We start from the raw sequence: 18895 nt of genomic DNA, 5'->3' as shown, positions 1-18895 counted from the left end.
AATAGCCTATTGAAAGAATTGCGGATATTCTTCTTCGATGTTGCACCAAAATGCAACAAATGATAATTTCTTAAAGATTACTTGCAATGTGGAATCTGAAAACTTTTCGGTGAACTTTTCAACTCTATTATTACATTAAAATCCATTGGTCTAACTTGAATGGATCTTTTACCATGTTTGATTTTTTCACGTATGCATTGTTAATTTGGAAAATACTGTTTCCTGAGCTTTGCAGACCTTCCTAATATTGACACGTTATCCAGAATAATATTTGTTAGTATCATCGCCAATCTCATCAGAAGTTTTTAAATATTACAAAGCAGTCAAGCTCATGGTGGCAGATACACATTTTTCACTATTCTGATTTTCGCTTGAAAGCTCCAGTTTTATCATTGACCACAAATTCTGTTAGTTATTTTTCTTAAATGACCAGCTCACTTCATTTTTAAGAAAATGTTTGCCACATAGTTGATAAACCATAGTTTATCTGGTATTTCCAATAAAAATGGTGTTACATGAAAAAATTAGCTAGTTCAGCTTACAACTCAATTGCAGAATTGCTTTTTTTTTGAGACAACCATCACAGTTCTTTTTTTTTTTTAATTTTTTGGCCGCACTACACAGCATGTTTTTTTTTTAAATTTTTTGACCATGTTGCACAGCATGTGGGATCTAGTTCCCTGACCAGGGATCGAACCTACAGCCCCTGCATTGGAAGCACAGAGTCTTAACCACTGGACCACCAGGGAAATCCCCCATCACAATTCTTTATGCACACTTCCCATTTTAACACAGAGAACATTTTTTAAAAATCTATGCAAAGATCAAGATTTAATAAAATTACTATTTTTACTATTTTTACTGCAATTGGTTAACAATACACTGACTACTAATACAGATTGGTGCCACTGCTTTGATTCATGCTAAGGTACCAGCAGTTTTACCCTCCATTGCTTTTGAATGATCACTGCAGATGTTAACACAGTGAAAGAGGCAAATAGTATTAAAATGTTAGTATTACTAAATATGAATGGACAAGGTTATTAGATTTTGTAATGCTTTTCTTTTTCAAGGTAATAGGTATTTACGATTCTCTAATTATAATCCTTTGTTTTCTAGATGTTACAATGATAAAAACTGGTTTTAGTTTTCTCAAAGAAGAGGAGGAGGATGATCAGGCAGGCAGCATTCACAATCTACCAGTTGTAACATCCCAAAGGCCATTTTATGATGGTCCTATGCCAACGCCCCGGCAAAAGCCATTCCAGTCAGGTTCTACACCCTTGCATCTCACTCACAGATTCATGGTAAGCCTTTCATCTACATGTAACTTTAAAATAGTTTTATCTCACTTTTAAGCATTTTATCTCACTGTAGTTAATTTTGTGTGGTAAAAATATTTGTTAAAAACCTTGGTTAACTGGCCTGGAACACTTTGGTTGATTATAATTTTGTGCTTGATTTATTTTATGGTTAACTCACAGTTTTAATCTTATTTCAACCTTATTATTGAATGTTGTGTTAAATAAAATTCTGCTTTGCAAAATGACATATAATGAACATAATAAATGTGACTGTATATCTTGTAGTACCTCTTGGCTATACTTCCAAACTTTACTTCTCATATTAGTTTTTATATAGGAGATTGTACTGATTCCAGCACACTAGTTAGAAGGTGTTTTTTAGAAAGCAGCCACTGGTATGGTATACTATTAGAAGGTGATAAGTGCTATGAAAGAAAAAGCTATCTGCCCCTTTTCCCCATGCCAATGGAATATATTCTCCAGAAGCACAGAGATTTTTCTGTTTTGTTTACTGATAGCACTTAGAACAAGGTATGGCACAATAGGCATTCAATATATATTTATGGATGAATGACTATATTAACTTTTTGTCTTAAGTTTGAGAGCTAAAAAAGTTTAATATTTTTATTTGTTGATTATTTGAGGTTTTCCACTGAGGACTTTGACAGTTGTCCTTCTTAAATTGTATGGTCCTGGCATAAATTTGTAGATAAATACTAAAGGTGATGTTTTATTAAAAAAAGCAACAACAGCCTTTTTATTGCCATCAGTAATCATCATCAAGTAATAGATCTTAATTTTTCTAATATTGTCAAATACTTTTAGTTGTATTTGTGGTAGGAGAAAGGAAACACTAGGGCCTACCCTGCGTAGTGTGAGCCTGTAGTGTACATGAGTGGAAGACAGGTTTTCCAAATGGTATCAATTTATGCTGCCTTTTTTTTTTTAATTCCTGTTTTTGTGTGTGTGTGTGTTTAATTATTTTTATAATTTTTTATTATTTTATTTATTATAATATAATTTATAATATTTTTTATTATTTATTTATTATTTTATTTTTATTTGGTTTTGGCTGTGTTGGGTCTTCGCTGCTGCAAGCAGGCTTTCTCTAGATGCAGCGAGCGGGGGCTACTCTTTTGTTGCAGTGCACGGGCTTCTCACTGCGGTGGCTTCTCTTGTTGCAGAGCACAAGCTCTAGGCATGCGGGCTCAGTAGTTGCAGCACATGAGCCCTAGAGCATGTGGGCTTCAGTAGTTGCCACGTGTGGGCTCAGTAGTTGCAGTGCACAGGCTTTAGGGCTCATGGGCTTCAGTAGTTGTGGCATGTGGGCTCAGTAGTTGTGGCTTGCGGGCTCTAGAATGCAGGCTCAGTAGTTGTGGCACACGGGCTTAGTTGCTCCATGGCACGTGGGATCTTCCCAGACCAGGGCTCAAACCCGTGTCCCCTGCATTGGCAGGCGGATTCTTAACCACTGAGCCACGAGGGAAGTCCTATGCTGCCTTAAAATGTATATATTTATGCCACAACTGTAAACCAGTTAGTTGGACCAAAGGAAATATGCAGTCATATTTGTAAGTAAATACATTTTTGAAATGTTTTGTTTGATGAATTTAATGGTTCAGTTGTCCAAAGGTGAATTGTATTTTTTTATGACAGTAATATAATTTTTTAAAATATTAGGTAAAATATTCCATTTGCTAATAAATAAGTATATATGTACCTTCTTCTCATGAGGAAGAGAATAATTAGTAGTTGTTGCTCCGATCTTACTACTGTTACCTGAAACTATTTAGAGGTAAGTAAGCTGTGGTTGCTCCCATAACTTAATCCCTGATAGAGACTACATTATTTGTTAATTTGTACTATTTTAGTCTATTGATTCTAAGAACTTTACTCTTTCTCAGACTTGTATTTCACCTTACATGTTTGTAGGTGTGGAACTCTCTTGGAATTATTCGCTGCTATAATGATGAGCAAGACAATGCCATAGATGTGGAGTTCCATGATACCTCCATACACCATGCAACACACTTAGCAAACACTTTGAATTATACAGTAGCGGATCTTTCCCATGAAGCTGTTTTGTTGGCATGTGAAAGCACTGATGAACTAGCAAGGTAAATTCAAGATTATTAGGAAGAATTTGTTACTGTTGAACTGTTGTACTAAAATGTTGAAATTCAGTACAAAAAGTTTGTAAGACAAAAAACAAAATTATGTCTTTTATAATATGGAATTTCAGAAGGAAGAGTTTAGTACAAATAGCAGCACACCCGTAATACCTCAGAACATATGTCTGTTTTTGCTTATTTGTCCCCTTCTTACATAAGAGTAATACACGGATTAATTGTAAACAAGCAAGCTTAAGTAGTACAGAATTTTTAGAAAATGAAAATTCCCCCCAGAATTCTACTCTCAGATATAATAAGTACTGTTAACAATTAACAGTTAATCTAATCCCAGCCTTGGACAACTACTGATGTGGGTTTTGTCACTATAGATTAGATTTGAAACTTCTCTTTAAAAAAAAAAAAGGAAAAACACACTAAAAATGTTATTAGTACTATTTATCATTTTGACTTTTTAACTTAAAAAACTTTAACTTAGATATATTGGTTGGTTGCTAGGTAGGTAGGTAGATATAGAGATAAGAAAATTATGATGGAAAAGCAGTGGATGCAGAATCTGTATTTTTTTTTAAAGAAGAAAAAATATTTTATTCAGCTTTGTTATTTCAGCCAGTTTGCCCTGTTAATTTTTTCAGCTGATCATAGTGCTTATACACTTGATCATAGATTTTACTAACTCCCAGGTGATTTGAAATTAAAATCCTTCTGACTGGATATATTAGTTCCTCGCTGCTCAAATTATGGTCCACAAACTAGGGGCGTGGGTCACGTGGGAGCATGTTGAAAACACAGATTCACAGGCCCAAACCCAGACCTTCTGAGTCAGAATCTGCATTTTAACAAGATCCTCAGGTGATAGAGTATGCATTAAAGCCTGAGAAACACCAAATTGGGTCATTTTAATATTTTAATTGGTTTCCTAATTTACACATTGTAAAATCAACTCAATACTTTACTATTGAATTAAATCAGTTTACTAAAATAATCACTGTTGACTCAGTGTCTCTAACTCAGAATATCTTACATAATTAGAACATTTATTTCCATGGCAATTTTTTTAAATGGAAGCATAGTTGTTTTACAATGTTATGTTAGTTTCTGCTGTATAGCAAAGTGATTTAGCTATACATATGTATACATTCTTTTTTATATTCTTTTCCATTATGGTTTATCACAGGATATATAGTTTCCTGTGCTATACAGTTGGACCTCAGTGTTTATCCAATTCTGTGTATAATAGTTTGCATCTACTAACCCCAGACTCCCAATCCATCCCCTCACATCCCCCTTCCCCCTTGGCTCCATGTGCAATTTTGATTTCAGATTGTTAAGATTGTTATGGTTTCCTGACTGATCATTGTTCTTCTCTTTATTTTCCTAGATACATTGTTTCAGAGTCATATACAATGTTATCCTTTTATTTATTTTATTTTATTTTTTAAGTATTTTATTGAAGTGTAGTTGATTTACAATATTGTGTTAATTACTGCTGTACAGCTAAGTGATTCAGTTATATATATTCTTTTTCATGTTCTTTTCCATTATGGTTTATCACTGGATATTGAATATAGGTTCCTCTGCTATACAGTAGGACCTTGTTGTTTATCCATGCTATATATTCTAGTTTGCATCTGTTAATCCCAAACTCTCAGTCCTTCCCTCCCCCACCCACCCTCCCGCTTGGCAACCACAAGTCCGTTCTCTATGTCTGTGAGTCTGTTTCTGTTTCTTGGATATGTTCATTTGTGTTGTATTTTAGATTCCACATATAAGTGATACCATATGATATTTGTCTTTCTCTTTCAGATTTACTTCAATTAACATGATAATGTCTAGGTCCACCCCCACACACACACCCTTTTTCTTTTCCGGCTGAGCTTGCGTGGCTTGGGGGATCTTAGTTCCCTGACCAGGAATTGACCCGCATCCTCAGTAGTGAAAACGCGGAATCTTAACCACTGGACCGCTAGGGAATTCCCATCCCCCTTTATTTTATTTTTATTTATTTATTTATTTTGGCTGCACTGGGTCTTTGTTGCGGCATGCAGGATCTTTTAGTTGCAGCACTCGGACTTCTTAGTTGTGGCATGCATGCTGGATCTAGTTACCCAACCAGGGATGGAACCCAAGCCCCCTGCATTGGGAGCGCGGAGTCTTACCCACTAGACCACCAAGGAAGTCCCTCATCTCTCTTTATTTTAAATTTGAATTTTAAATTACTGTTTAGGAAGTCAGTACTGCCTCTGATTCTAAATACTATGGTATCTACGTTTTGAAGCTTAAGTTTCATAATAACTTGCATGTATGTAAATATGCAAAGAAAAAAGACTGGAAACACAAATCAGATTGTTAGCAGTGGTTGGTAATCTTGCTGGTGGGATTATGATTTTTTTTTCTTTTTCTCTTTGCTTTCCCATATTGAATTTTCTTTTTTGCAAAGGGAGGACTCTTGCCTAACATTTTGATGCTTCCTTCCTTTTTAAAAATTTGGTTGTGATTTTTGTGTGTATCTGCAGCCTAGGATCACACTCTGCTGATTTTATCCTGCTTTTTTTCATTTAACATTATATTGTGAGCATTTTCCTGTATCTTTAAATATTCTTCAGTAACATGACTATTAATGGTTTTAACATAGTTCATTTTAAGGATATTTCATAATTACTTTCTTAAAGCCATTTTTGTATTATTTGTGTGTAATAGAAAAATAAACTCTTTGATTGTTACTGGGTGTAATGATTAGTCATATATATGTATAAAATATCAAATGTGAAAGTTTGATTATTTCTGTCTTGTTTTAACTTTTAGCAAGCTTCACTGCCTGCACTTTAGTTCATGGGATTCAAGCAAAGAGTGGATAGTAGACATGCCTCAGGATGAAAATATTGAAGCCATATGTCTTGGTCAGGGATGGGCTGCTGCTGCCACTAGCGCCTTGCTCCTTCGCTTGTTTACCATTGGAGGTGTTCAGAAAGAGGTCTTCAGTCTCCCTGGGCCTGTTGTGTCAGTGGCAGGACATGGAGAACAGCTCGTCATTGTTTATCACAGAGGTAGATTTTTTCTACTATTTTATAGTTTTACCATGACCTGAAGTAAAATGGAAATTACTTAAGCTTTTTTTCTCTCTGTTTTGGATTGTATCTCCTTTTGCATTTATTTTAGTATTTGAATCAGTATAATCTTTGTACAGAATTTTGTTGTATTCACTAATAGCAATGAAAATGAAAACATTTTATTTATAGAAAAACTGTACTATAGAAAGAATTCTAAGGTAGTTTGGTTAATTGCTTCCATGTCTATATCTTATAAGAATTATCAGAGTTTAAATGCCTCAAAAAATAAACTAATTCCTTGTGTGAAGGACCAAAGCAACTTTGAATGTGACTTAAAAAGTTGTTGCCTCCTTTTCCTCACTTCGTATTCTGTCCTCAGTCCCCATCGCTGTGCTAAGGCTGGTTTTATTAAGGTTACCGATGATCTTTTTATGCTTATTTATTTAAATAATTCCACCAGAAATACTTTTCTTCTCTTGGCTTCCGTGATGTCACTCTCCCATTTTTTTTCCTTAGGAGCTGATAACTCTTTCAGCTCCTTTGCTGGCTCCTATTCCTATGCCCCCCTCTTAGCTGGAGTACTCCAGGGCACAGTCACAGCCCCCTTCTCTTCCTTTCACTAGGTCAGGAGCTATTAGTCTTTCGACTGCTTAGCCCTAGTGAGAAATATATTCTATGTTGCTATTCTATACAGCAATAGATATAGAATATATCAGAGATAACTAACTAACTGTAATGCAGATATAACTAGAATGAAAGTCTCATGGACAATATTTACTCTTTGATTTCATTTTTCTTTAAATTCTGGTTGTAACTCTGGATTGATTTCATGACTCACAGGTCAAAAAATGCAGTTTGAGAAACTACTTTGGGATATCTCATTAACACCCATGGCTTTAATACATCTATATGTTCATGACTTCTAAATTAATATCACCAGCGCTACCCCCTCCTTGTGTCTCCAGACTTAATATCGAATTGCTGACTTGAAATCTCTATGTAGAGTTTTGATATTTATCTCATATTAACTTGGTCACAATAAAGCCTCTGGGCTTTCTTTTTCCCTCCAAACTTGCTTCTTAGTTTTTCCATTTCAGTAAACGGCATACTATCAATCTAGCTACTCAAGCCAGAAATGTTAAGAGTTATCCTTTCTTTCCCTCACATCCCCACATTGCTGACTTTGTCAGCAAAGTCATTATCATGTCAGTTCACACACCGCATTGCACATCTGTCTCTTTTTATCTCCACTAAACCCCCAGTGCAACCCAGACATCATCTCTTGGACTGTTGGAATAACCTCCTAACTAGCTTTTCAGCTTCAATTCTTGTTGCCAAAATCCATTCTCCACATAGCAGCCTAGGTGATTTTTTAAAAACATTCTGCTCAGAATCCTCTGATGTCTTCCTATTGCTTTAGAATAAAAATCAAACTTGTTGGGCTTCCCTGGTGGCGCAGTGGTTGAGAGTCCGCCTGCCGATGCAGGGGACACGGGTTCGTGCCCTGGTCCGGGAAGATCCCACATGCTGTGGAGTGGCTGGGCCCGTGAGCCATGGCCGCTGAGCCTGCGCATCCGGAGCCTGTGCTCCACAACGGGAGAGGCCACAACAGTGAGAGGCCAGCGTACCACAAAAAAAAAAAAAAATCAAACTTGTTCTCCCAGGTGGCAAGGTCCTACATGATCTGACCTTTGCCTGCCTCTTCAACCTCATCTCTTACCACTTTTTTTCTTGTTACTGGTTCTGGCCCTACTGGCTTCTTTGTGTTCTTCAAACTCACCAAGCTTGTTCCCAACTTAGGCCCTTTTCATTAGCTTTTCCCTGTCTACTGTAGTGCCCCTCCCCCTGTCGTTTGGATGGCTGACTCCAACTTGCAAATCATATCTCAGTTTAAATTTCACTTTCTCAAAAGGCCACTTTTGTCTGTCCAATCTAAAGTAGCCACTCAGTCTGACACTCGGTATCACATTAGTATTTTAATCTTTGATCATGACACTTAGTATTTTCTTTCTTTTTAAATTAGTTTTTCCTCTCCTACCTGAATATGAGTTTCATGAGAATGCTGACTTTGTCTTGTTTACCATTGTAGCCTCAGTACCTGGTACAAAGTAAGCTCTCTTTAAATACTTCTTGAGTGAATGAATTACCACTTATAAACACTTTATATAAATAGTCCATGTAGCATACTATTCTGCTTCTAATGCCTGAATGGTGCCTCAGGTAAGTGGATTATCTATAAAAAGTACTGCTAATTTAGGAATTTATCACAAAATAAAATTCAATTCAGAGAAAATAATTTAAACTACATCATAGCTAAATAACCTTTGATACCTGATTTATATTTACATTTTCTCACTAGGTACAGGATTTGATGGGGATCAGTGCCTTGGAGTTCAACTGCTGGAGCTGGGGAAAAAGAAAAAACAAATTTTACATGGTGATCCTCTTCCTCTTACGAGGAAATCCTACCTTGTATGGCTTGGCTTTTCAGCTGAAGGCAAGATAAATTCATTTATATTAAAGTCATTTCTCAAGAAGAAAATTGCTTCATTATTTATTCCTAATTAATTTGCTTAAAGATAAATTGTCTATATTTTATGTTTAAATTTATTTATTTTAATATATTGGCAGAACTGGAAACTGGAATTTCCAGGCGAGGTAGCCACTGTTTTATGTACAAGATCTCTTCTTCATCAGAATTCTGATTAGAAAACTTACAAAGAGGGAAATAAATTTTTCTGAAAGTTTATTAGCTAGCAAAAAGGAGATACAAATCAGTGTTCAAGTTTTGGCTTTTTTAGCAGATTCTACGTGAAAATCAGAATTTTCTACTGATTTCCACTACAGTAACCACTAACCACATGTGGCTATATATAGAGCACTTGAAAAGTGGCTAATTTGAGTTGAGATGTGCTATAACTATAAAATACTCTCCAAATTTTGAAGGCTTAGTATGAAATTTTAAAAATGTAAAAAATTTCAATAATTCTTTTATATTGATTACATGTTAAAATGATAATATTTTGGATATATTGGATTTAATAAAATATTAACTTCACTTTTTTTCCCCCTTTTGTCATGTGGCAGGAGGAAATTAAAAATTACATTTGTGGCCCACGTGATATTTCTGTTGAACAGTGTGCTGTTGTAGACTCACTTAACAGTGGGTTATGACAGATGATTTGAAGGACACTGAGGAGTACCTTATTTTAAGGCACTTGTTAACCCTGTCTTCTGGCTTAAATATTTCTATTATTGGAGATTCATGCCCTTTAATTACATCATTGGAAACTCCAGTTTGTCTTTAAAAAAACCCAACCATTTCTGTATATGTTTTCTACTGGGATATTAATTAGTCGCTTATGCTTTAATAATGTGACCATTAATAACTTCCATTCATATAGCTTTATTTTTTACTCCCAGTTACCAATCAGATCTAGACCCTGAGGAAACTGCTGTTTGCAGAGTAAGAGGGGTGTGAAGTCACAGAGAAAAAAAGGATAATTAGGGAATTTGCCATGTACTTCCTGAAATGGGAGCAGAGTAGGTGGGAAACAGGGATGCTTACTTGTTTCCTAGGTAAGTCTAGGAGCAGAACAGTGGGGAATGGGGAACAGAACAGTGACAAGGCCAAGAGAGGGGGGAGGAAGAAGAGTACTAAAGACAGATTTCTCTACATCACCACCTTGCATTAGGTTCTCCTCATTTTTCCAAGTCTCTCCTGACCAAGGAAACTTCAGATTCAATTTTAACTTCTTTACTGAAATTGGCTTTGAAAAACTGCTGTATTCCAGCAGGTGGCATAGTTTTCTCTGAATTGATCAGGGTTTTTTTTCCTCTTTTTTTTGCATAAATTTTAGTCACATCACATGCAATTTTTTTTTCCTTTGATTCAGTTAGGTCTTTATGTGGTTAGTGAAATTTTATGGGAAATAATCTTGGATTATTTGCCTTTGGGTTTTGGGGAGGTTTTTTTTTGTTTGGTTGGGTTTTTTTTGTTTGTTTTTTGTTTTGCTTTTGAATTGAAAGTTGATTGATTGGTGTGTGTATTTGAAAAAGGATTTATTTAACAAGTACGTAGCTATGTTTCCAGGTGATTTGTTTTTCTGTTGGTATATAGGTACCCCATTTTATGTGGATTCAGAAGGCATTGTTCGAATGTTTAACAGAGGACTTGGTCATACATGGACTCCTGTATGTAACACAAGAGAACACTGCAAAGGAAAATCTGATCACTACTGGGTGGTTGGTATCCATGAAAATCCCCAGCAACTGAGGTGGGCTATTAGAAAATGCTTAGTTGACTCTTTTTAAAAAGTACTTTGAAATTCTTTATTATGCTTATCTTTAAAGGTATTTTAAAAATCTTTAACCTTAGCTCATTTACTTGCTTTCCATATTCATTAAATTAGGAATTTGTTTACATTCACTTTGAAGTTTTCAACCAGTTGCTTGACTTGGAACCTATTGAGCAAAATAGAAACTAAGGGAATTCCCTGGAGGTCCAGTGGTTAGGACTCTGCGCTTCCACTGCAGGGGGCATGGTTTTAATCCCTGTTCAGAGAACTAAGATCCCGCAAGCCGAGCTGCATGGCCTAAAAAAAGGAAAAGAAAACAAGTTTATTAGTGTGACTAGCATTATTTCAGCCAGATAGGGAGGGGAGTTTTGGGTAAACATCACATTTCATCTTTTATTATAGCTTTATATTTTAAACTTTGATTTAGAATTGAATATATAATTTAGTTGCTTTTTGAGATTTTTAGCTTAATTATTGTTATAGGGGAGTGGGCTAGTAGAAATTTAGTAGTTGACTGCAAGTGTAGAATTCTCAGTACATATAGTCTCTATTCAGTATTGTGTTGAGTATTTACCTCTTTTTTGACACCAGATATCTTCTTGGTCTAAAAGACTGTCAGTGACATTGGACAGATACTTGGTGAACAAAGAAGTCTGTGCTTTCATGGAGCTTATAGTCTGATTGGGGAGACAGATAACAGAAACAACTAAATATTAATTACTACTTAGAATAAATACTACCCATTAATCTGAGCAGACCCATGATAAAGAATAACAGAAGAGCATTTTCTAGATAGTATGGTCATAGAAGACTCGTTTTTTTAAAAATAAATTTATGTATTTATTTATTTATTTTTGGCTGCATTGGGTCTTCGTTGCTGCGAACGAGCTTTCTCCAGTTGTAGTAAGTGGGGGCTACACTTCGTTGTGGTGCACAGGCTCTAGGCTTGTGGGCTCAGTAGCTGTGGCACATGGCTCAGTAGTTGTGGCTTGCGGGCTCTAGAGTGCAGGCTCAGTAGTTATAGTGCACAGGCTTAGTTGCTCCACAGCATGTGAGATCTTCCTGGACCAGGGCTCGAACCCGTGTTCCCTGAATTGGCAGGTGGATTCTTAACCACTGCGCCACCAGGGAAGTCCCAGTCATAGAAGACTCTTGATGGAGGTAGTATTTAGAATGAGACCTGGTGGCTAAGGGGGTCTGTTATGGAAGAATGGATCGAAAAGCAATCCATGAAGAGTAAACAGCATGTACAAAGGCTGTGAGTTCAGAAAGAACTTGGTGTGTTTGAGGAATTAAAAGGATGTAAACATGGCTGGAGTACAAAGAAGCAAGAGGTAGCAGGGAATATAAATCCAAGTTGGTATCAGTAAGTTAGACATAGGCTGCATTATAGGCCATGATAGAGAAGTTTGGATTTTCTTTGAAGTATAACAAGAAGTCATTCAAGTGTTTTATCCAGGGGAATGATATAATCTGATTTATACTATAAAAAGAAAAATGTATGTGGTAAATGGATTGGCAAGGGTAGGACTGGAAGCAGGGAGACCAATTTTTCAACCAGGGGTTTTTCCACTCTTCTGGGGATGTTTAGAAATGTGGGGTATTGTTTTTAGTTGTCACAAGGATTAGGACTTACTCTGTCATTCGGAATAGGCTGGAACTAGTGTGGGCAAGTGGAAATGAAGAGAAGCAGATTCAAGATAGAAACAGGATTTGCTGGTAGTTCGGGGGTTGGGAATGAGAGAAGAATCAATGACACCTACATTTCTAGTTAAAGCTACTAGATAAAGAGTTGTACCATTTATAGAAATAAGGAAGATAAAAATGAATACTCTCTTGGGTGTGTTAAGCCTGCACAATATCCAAAGGAAGATATCAAGAAGGTATTGGGGGCTTCCCTGGTGAAGCAGTGGTTAAGAATCTGCCTGCCAATGCAGGAGACATGGGTTTGGGCCCTGGTCTGGGAAGATCCCATGTGCCACAGAGCAACTAAGGCGTGCGCCACAACTACTGAGCCTGCGCTCTAGAGCCCGCCAGCTACAACTATTGAGCCTGCATGCCACAACTACTGAAGCCCACGCACCTAGAGCCCGTGCTCCGCAACAAGAGAAGCCTCCGCAATGAGAAGCCCGCGCACCACAACAAAGAGTAGCCCCCGCTCACCGCAACCAGAGAAAAGCCCGCTCGCAGCAACAAAGACCCAAAATGACCAAAAATAAATTAATTAAAAAAAAAAAAAGAAAGAGAAAATGCTTAAGTTTAAAAAGAAAAAAAAGGAAGGTATTGGAATATATGATTCAAACTCAGAAATTTTGGCTGGTTATATACATTTGGGAATCATCAGATTATAGAAGGTATATAAAGTTATAGTAATAAATGAGAAGAAAGAGACAAAAGGTATCAGTCCAACCCCAAAGAAATTCCAGCATTTAGAGGTCAGTTATTGGAGTAGAAGCTTTTGAATGAGAAAAAGGAAGATTAGCTAAGCAATTAAGAGAAAAATCGCCTGAAGAGGGTCATGTCATAGAAACTATAAGTGGAGACTATTTCAAGAAGCAATAATCAGAAAGTGAAATTAAAATGGCTTTCAAATATATGAAAAGATGATTGATGTCACTTGAAGTAAGATTAAACACAAATCAGAACTAAAAAGAGATTTCTCTTTTTACCTGTTAAATTAGAAAAATCTGAAAATTTGATAACACTCTTAGCTGGTGAGGCTGTGGGGAAATAACCACGTTTATGTATTGCTGACAAGAGTGTAAGTTGGTCACAATCCCTGTGGAAGGCAATTTGTCAAGAACTATCAGAATTAGAAATGCATATGCCCTTTGACCCAGTGAATCTGTCTTTAGGATCTATCCTTCTGAAAAACTAGTACTTGCTATTTGAAGTATAATCCATGGAAAAGAACACATATAATAAATGTTGGCAAGGGTGTGGAGAAAAGGGAACCCACATATACTGTTGGTGGGAATGTAAATTGGTACAGCCACTGTGGAGAACAGTATGGAAGTTTCTTAAAAAGCTAAAAATAAACCCAGAAATGACCCAGAAATTCCACTGCTGGGTATATATCTGAAGAAAACCAAAAACACTTAAGTGGACAAGATTCATGCATCCCTGTGTTCGTAGCAGCGTTATTTACACAGTTGTCAAGTTACGGAAGCAACCTAAGTGTCCATCAACTGCTGGATGGATAAAGAAGATGTGGTATATATACATGATTTTTTTTTTTTGCGGTACGCGGGCCTCTCACTGTTGTGGCTTTTCCCGTTGCGGAGCCCAGGCTCCGGACGTGCAGGCTCAGCGGCCATGGCTCACGGGCCCAGCCACTCCGCGGCATGTGGGACCTTGCCGGACCAGGGCACGAACCCGTGTCCCCTGCATTGGCAGGTGGACTCTCAACCATTGCACCACCAGGGAAGCCCTATATGATTTTTTTAAAGATATTTTATCAGGTGTAATGAGAGGGAAGAAGATAGGTGCAAATGCAGATAGATTTAGTGGATGAAAGGTGACAGGAATTCTTGTCTGATGCCTTCTGTTTTGGTGGCAGATTTTGAAGCAAGATAGAGGGTATTTTTGAAGGCATTGGTTGGCAGTGTGGATGTTTGAGAAGACATAGTCTTCTTAAAGAATGTGAAATTGAGCTTAGTAGAAAATCATAGAGGAATTGCTCGTTATTATTTCTGTATGTCGTGTGTTTTCAAAGTCTCCAGATAGTCCATTATTGACATATTTAGTATCAGAAGAAATTTATTAAACTTTTTAAAAATTCTAATTAATTAAGTTTTGGCTGCATTGGGTCTCTGTTGCTGCACACGGGCTTTTCTCTAGTTGGGGCAAGCGGGGGCTACTCTTCATTGCACTTCACAGGCTTCTCACTGTGGTGGCTTCTCTTGTTGCAGAACACAGGCTCTAGGCACTTGGGCTTCAGTAGTTGTGGCTCACGGGCTCTAGAGCACAGGCTCAGCAGTTGTGGTGCACGGGCTTAGTTGCTCTGCTGCATGTGGGATCTTCCAGGACCAGGGCTCAAACCCGTGTTCCCTGTATTGGCAGGCAGATTCTTAACCACTGCACCACTGGGGAAGTCCCTAGTTAACTGTTTCTAACAGTTCTTAGAGTGTAGGTTGTTCTCAGGGATATTTTTACATGTCTGTTTCCAGGAATCAAGTTTTTAGTAACTTGAATGAAAGAATTCATATTTTATCTTAATCAGAGGTTTAGTTTTTAACTTAGAAGGATTTTTACTGTTCCATCTAATGTTTATTCAAGTAACATGATTCATTTTGTTTGTTAATATTATCTTAAGGAAGTACATGAAGTTATTCATTTGCAATGAATAATTTTGGTTTTTCATTTAATATTAAAACTATTTTATCAAGTTCAATTTTTATACCCCCTAATAATTTGTACAGCTGGCTTTTTTTTCTTACTTGCTTTATAGTTAAGATCTGTGAAGAGTTTTAACTCTCATTAAAAGACATGATAATTACAGCTGGTAACATTTAACTTAAATTCAACATGGGAGGGCTTCCCTGGTGGCTCAGTGGTTAAGAATCCGCCTGCCAGTGCAGGGGACATGGGTTCAAGCCATGGCCCGGGAAGATCCCACATGCCACGGAGCACCTAAGCCCATGTGCCACAGCTACTGAGCCTGTGCTCTGAAGCCCGTGAGCCACAACTACTGAAGGCTGCATGCCTAGAGCCCGTGCTCTGCAGCAGGAGAAGCCACCGCAATGGGAAGCCCGTGCACCACAACAAAGAGTAGCCCCTGCTCACCACAACTGGAGAAAGCCTGCGTGCAGTAACGAAGACCCAACGCAGCCAAAAATAAATAAATTAATTAATTTAAAAAATTTTCAACATGGGATAAAAAAAATAATGGACTCTAAATTACAGTTTTTAGACTTGGAAGGATTTTAGAAATTGTCTAGGCCAGTGGCTCCTGACATTTTTAAGCATAAGAGTCCTTTTATATGTCAAAGCATTTCATGAACTACAAATGATAGCAGCTTGTACAGTGAGTATCAATTGATAGAGAAAATCCATAATAGCAGGAAGTTTCTATAGACCTAAAGATTATATTTGAACCTAAATTTGTATTATAAGTTACATCATGTACATGCATGTGAAAATTCTAGTACATAAAGTGGAAACTCTTTTATTCATTCTGCAGACAGTTCATGGTGCCCTTGTGAATGCATGGTCATTTTGCAATAGCTCAGCAGCCCTACAGGGATAAAAAAATGAGAACCACCAGTTTCTTTTGGTCTAGTTCCTGTGCTCTGCCTTTACTCCTGGTCCTTTTCCCCAATTTTTACAGGTGAGAAAACTGAGGCCCAAAAAGATTAAGTAACTTGGGATCACACAGCCAGTTAGTAGCAAAAAAGTTCCTATATTTTCTCTGTTGAAATACAGGAACAGTGGAAGTTGAGTTGATAAATAGATTGAAAGAATAAACTTATCCCTTAAGGACTGGCTTATTCTAGGGGAATAATTGAATTACTGAGGGGAATCTCATACAGCTGACATTTGAAACACTGAGAAGATAATGCTGAAAAATATATGTACTTGTATATACCGTGATAAATTGATCAGAATGTTTTTCATTTTTTCCTGGCTTTATTCTGGAAGAATCAACTTGAATAAGAATGTTTTTCAAAGATTGGAAGTTACATTTCTCAGTATGGCCTACTGTGCTTCTCATACCAGCTTTCCTTACATTTAGTCACATGTAGAGGATGATTAATTTCCTTTCTATTGATAGAGAGGTCCGTGAAAGCCCAGGAAGAAAACCATACAACCATCTTTAGTAGCCTGCTGCTGTGTTTAATGAGACTTAATTATCCTTGCTATCAAGAAATTCATTCTTGGGCTTCCCTGGTGGCACAGTGGTTGAGAGTCCACCTGCTGATGCAGGGGACACGGGTTCATGCCCCGGTCTGGGAAGATCCCACATGTCGCGGAGCGGCTAGGCCCGTGAGCCATGGCCGCTGAGCCTGCGCGTCCAGAGCCTGTGCTCCGCACCGGGAGAGGCCACAACAGTGAGAGGCCCGTGTACCGAAAAAAAAAAAAAAAAAAGAAATTCATTCTTATATTTATTTAAATCTCACGCTTCCGTTTGCTCTCAGTGTTTGTGGTAAAGATAGCAAACCACTTGCTTCTCTGGAAAGGCAGCATTTCATAATGGTCCAGCGCTGCAGCCTGCTGCAGTATCCTGGCTGAAATGCTCACTGTATAGCCCTGGCCATGACATTTAGACTCTCTGTGCCTCTGTTTCCTCATTTCTAAAACCAGGATGAAGCTAGTACCCATCTCACAGAACTACTGTGAAGATGAAGTGATGTAGGAGTACTTAGAACAGTGCCTGGCCCTTAGTGAGTGTTCATTGAATGTCAGTTGTTAATAACAACAGTAGTTTTCTTACCGTCACTACTTTAAGGCATTTAGCCTTGTATTTCATGGTTAATGATTATGTTTCTATAATCTTTACATTTAAAATACATTTTCTAACCCAGATTCAGCAGTATTTATGCTTTCTTTTTGGTGAGGAGATACATTTTGTTAAAAATAATTTTTTTTAATTCATTTGAATCAGTACAAAACACCTGCCTTTAATTACTGATGTGTAGCGTATCTGATTTCCTACCTCTGTTTGAAATGAACTTCAGTTTAGCAGAAATTGTCTTTATGGTTTCCTCTGAAGATTTTTTTAATTGTCACCACTGGTTAATACATAACTGAGAGTTTACTAATTTTCGTGCCACAATCTAATTTGCTTTCTACAAACATCAGTATTCCTTTTCTCTTTAGTTTAGTTTAGTTTTTTTACCTTATTCTGCTTTATTTTTTGATATTAGAACATATTTACTTAACGATATTTTATGCAGGCACTTCATGTCAGGCATTCTCTTTGGTTTTTAAAAACTCTTAAGAGTTATTTAATGCACTTGAAAACAGACTTTTTTTTGCAAGTTATGTTCATTTAATAAGCATTTGCTAAAAGTACTGACTACATGTCCTGTGCTACATGAAGATAAATTGGGCCAGCAGCCTGGAAGAGTTGGGTGGTAAAATCATTATCTACTCCTGAGTCAGTGCTCTAAAAGAGTTGAATCCCCTCGAACACTGAAAAGAGTCCCATGCAACACAGACGACAAGCAAAACTCACTAACTCTTAGAAACTTATTCTGGACATTGGCCCCCGTTTTCTCCAGTTTGATATTTTTCAACTCTGTAATATAAGAGAACAAATTTTTTGGTTTGTTTGGAAAGGAATTGAAGTAATTTTGTCTCCTTAGTAAACTGTGGTTTATTTTTTCACATTTTATCCTCCAAATGGTTTAGCCACAGTTTCCAGGAAACTCATTCATTGTAGGCAAAACCCATCAAATTAGCAGTCAAATGAGTTTGTTTTTTTCCTCTTCTTCCATGAAAGAGCTATCTAACAGAGAAAAGGTCATTTTACTTCAGGTCTTTAAAGCTAAGAAAAGGATAAGAAGTGTGAATTGGTGCTCTGCTTTGATGTAAATGTGGCTTTAAAAAAGCTATTAGAAAAATCCTTATCAATTTTTCTTTATGATATTTGCTTACTATGGCTAAATAAAGTATTAGAGTTGTAAAATGTTTTTAAACAGAGTCTAAGTCACTTTATAGAAAAAAGAATGTTAAGGCAATTAAGATTACTCCCAGTGTTCCTCCTAGTTTTGTTAATGTACATATATGCATACGTAATTGCACTCGTCCTTTCTGAATGCACGTGTTCTGTCTTCCGTTTTGCATGACTAAAATGGTTTTGTGAATAGGTGCATAACAGAATTACTACAAGGCGTTTTTCAAACGCTCAGTATTCACATTGCCACCTCATACTATGTGGTGAAAACCACTGATTTATGTGAAATCATAAAAGGGGAGGAGGTAGAAAGAAATGAGGATTTATGTTAAAAAATATTGGAACTCTAAAAACATGTTTGTTTTTATTATATTTTCACAAAAAGAAGGAAAGGGAGTATTTAAATCTTACAAGAAAGGGAGCCTATGTAATATTCCTGGGTAATGCCACTTATTTATTTTTTAACTATTCTAGTGGACATTTGATAATATTAGAA

The 18895-nt window shown here is 36.9% G+C and overlaps 1 protein-coding gene across 1 annotated transcript in view; it reads left to right on the top strand.

The window, feature by feature from the left end:
* The window catches only part of WDHD1 (WD repeat and HMG-box DNA binding protein 1), a 58311-nt gene that overhangs the window by 24230 nt on the left and 15186 nt on the right, over positions 1–18895 (top strand). Inside the window, exons 12-16 of the mRNA XM_032624800.1 lie at positions 1120–1307; positions 3237–3421; positions 6239–6480; positions 8843–8980; positions 10604–10760. Of these exons, the coding sequence (XP_032480691.1) occupies positions 1120–1307; positions 3237–3421; positions 6239–6480; positions 8843–8980; positions 10604–10760 (910 nt within the window). The remainder of the gene's footprint in view (positions 1–1119; positions 1308–3236; positions 3422–6238; positions 6481–8842; positions 8981–10603; positions 10761–18895) is intronic.

This window comes from Phocoena sinus, chromosome 2 (assembly GCF_008692025.1).
Source record: "Phocoena sinus isolate mPhoSin1 chromosome 2, mPhoSin1.pri, whole genome shotgun sequence".
Classification (NCBI taxonomy): Eukaryota; Metazoa; Chordata; class Mammalia; order Artiodactyla; family Phocoenidae; genus Phocoena; species Phocoena sinus.
Note: the sequence above shows the minus strand (reverse complement) of the source record. Positions and strands in the feature narration are given on the sequence as shown.